At 38.8% G+C, this 2,168-nt stretch overlaps 1 protein-coding gene across 1 annotated transcript in view; it reads right to left on the bottom strand.

The window, feature by feature from the left end:
* LOC104753320 (protein usf-like) overlaps window positions 641-2,168 on the bottom strand; it is a 3,344-nt gene continuing 1,816 nt past the window's right edge. Inside the window, exons 2-6 of the mRNA XM_010475590.1 lie at window positions 2,136-2,162; window positions 1,712-1,854; window positions 1,494-1,623; window positions 1,231-1,422; window positions 641-1,134 (exon numbers count right to left, since the gene is read on the bottom strand). Coding sequence (XP_010473892.1) covers window positions 928-1,134; window positions 1,231-1,422; window positions 1,494-1,623; window positions 1,712-1,854; window positions 2,136-2,162 — 699 coding nt within the window. The 3' untranslated portion in view covers window positions 641-927. The remainder of the gene's footprint in view (window positions 1,135-1,230; window positions 1,423-1,493; window positions 1,624-1,711; window positions 1,855-2,135; window positions 2,163-2,168) is intronic.

Here is a 2,168-nt window from a genome sequence, read left to right as displayed (position 1 = left end):
AAACCGCTTAAAAACCGTCTAGGCCCCGACTAAGCGTTCTAGGCGTTGGGTCACCGCCGAGATACCGCCTAGCACTTTCTTGAACACCGTAAAATACTTACGTTACATGTGTTTTGCAAAATTAATTTACCTTTTTAATCACGTAAAAAAAGTGATTACACGATTTTACCAACCAGAACATTAGTATCAATCAAATAGAAGAAACTGAAAAATTACCAACGCAGGAAGCCATAAAACAGGTATTGTGGAGCTTTTGGGTACCGACTACCGAACTGTAATTATAGTCTTAAAAACATACAGCTGAGTATTAGCTGTTGAAACATTTATGCTAGTATTGATCAACATTTGGACTTGCGACTTTAGAGGGTTTATGCATACATTAATACATTATACATACTGTTTGCCGACAAACCAAAAATAAAAATATATAATAATACATAGAGACAATGCTGCAAAACGTGCTATTTTAAAATTTATAAATAACGATCAGTTGTCCTATCATTTTCGCATTCTTGTTGATATGATAAGAGGAGCTAAACATTGGGGCCTAAATTGAGTTCACATTGTCCAGTTAATGATATGGATGGTTCCCCATTTATTCATAATTGAGCACTTACAAGCTGACAACAGACTTTGTCAGTTAACTACATCTACACCATCATTTATTAGTTTTCGGAACCGAACTCATTACAAACACAAAGACGGGAGGAGAGACACATCGTGCGACATCAATATCACAGACTCCTCACGGAGATTACACAATCTTACAGATATCAGTTCGAAATTTTGTTAAAAAAAGGTTCGAACATTTCCACAAGCAAACATACCCCTTTATTTGATTCAGACAAGACAAGAGTCCTAACTCCTAAGAGTAATGTCCTTATTTGAGAAGACTTAAATGAAGTATTGTTTCACATAAGAAAGCTTTCAAGCCAAGTAATGTTTCATCCAGGAGTTGAAGCGAGACCAAGCAAGCTCCACAGCGGCTTCGTCTTCATCAGAAAGTCCCATGCTTTTCCTTCTGCTCACTCCTTCTGGACTCCTGTTCAAGAACGCGTGCCCGTTCCCTGGATAGATGTGAACCTCGTTTGCTACTCCCGAAGCTTTGAGCTTCTCTTCGAGATTCTTCGCTGCCTGCAATGGTTGTAATAATCCTTGGATTCATGATCTCAGGTAACTTTCAAACTATTGGAAATGTAATGTAGTGGTATGTGTATACTGTATACATACCGTGACATCAGAGAAACCGGCAAAATTGTCAAGCTCTCCAAAATGGGCCTGAATAGGTGCCTTGGCTTTTGCTGGATCTGCAAGCTCTGAGGAAGGGGTTCCATAGAATCCAACAACAGCATCCACCTCTGGTACCAAAACAGAGCTAGCTACAGCTAGTGCACCCCCCATACACATTCCAGTCACACCAACCTGTCACCCCAATTATAAATGATCTGCCTTCTAATAGAAACTGAAGGCAATTAGTTCAAAGGTTTTGGCACCTTCTTGGAGCCATTAGCCTTAAGCCAATTAACAGAAGCGCGTATATCCTTAATGGCACCTGGCCAGTCAAGACCATCCATTAGATGCTGCGCCTCAGCAGTATCCAAACCAACCTTTCCTCGATACAAGCTACAAACAATAAGAAACGTCTGTAAGAAGAAGATACTCAAAAAAGATCCATACTTTTTTAACAAAACTGAACCTCGAGGCAACTCACTCGGGTATAAGGGCTTTGAAACCAGGCTCAAGTTTAGAGATTTTCATAGCGTGGTTCTTGATCTCAAAGTCAACACCCCACCATTCTTGAATCACCACAATCCCAGGTGCATCATCTTTACCAACCACATAGGCATCAAACGTCTGACCAAACATATCATCACAGTGTGTATATAAGTTTTTCATTCAGTAAAATCAAGCCTTATAGAAGAATCACATATACAAAACAAATAGCCAAATACTAAAATTAACCACACTAGTCCCTCTTAAAATTAATCAAGTTCTACAACTAAATCTGATAAAGACTAAAAACTATCAACACCTCTTACTCTCATTCCCAGTTTCTGTACCATCAAAATGAGAAATCTGAAATTTTTTCTATACGATTCAGGGTACTACTATGTATAAAAAGATCGAAGCTTTACGGTGTCATCTCTTTGGATCTGGATTTTCTTGAA

The sequence above is a fragment of the Camelina sativa genome, chromosome 16 (genome assembly GCF_000633955.1).
Source record: "Camelina sativa cultivar DH55 chromosome 16, Cs, whole genome shotgun sequence".
NCBI classification, from domain to species: Eukaryota; Viridiplantae; Streptophyta; class Magnoliopsida; order Brassicales; family Brassicaceae; genus Camelina; species Camelina sativa.
This window is presented reverse-complemented; position numbering and strand designations above follow the sequence as displayed.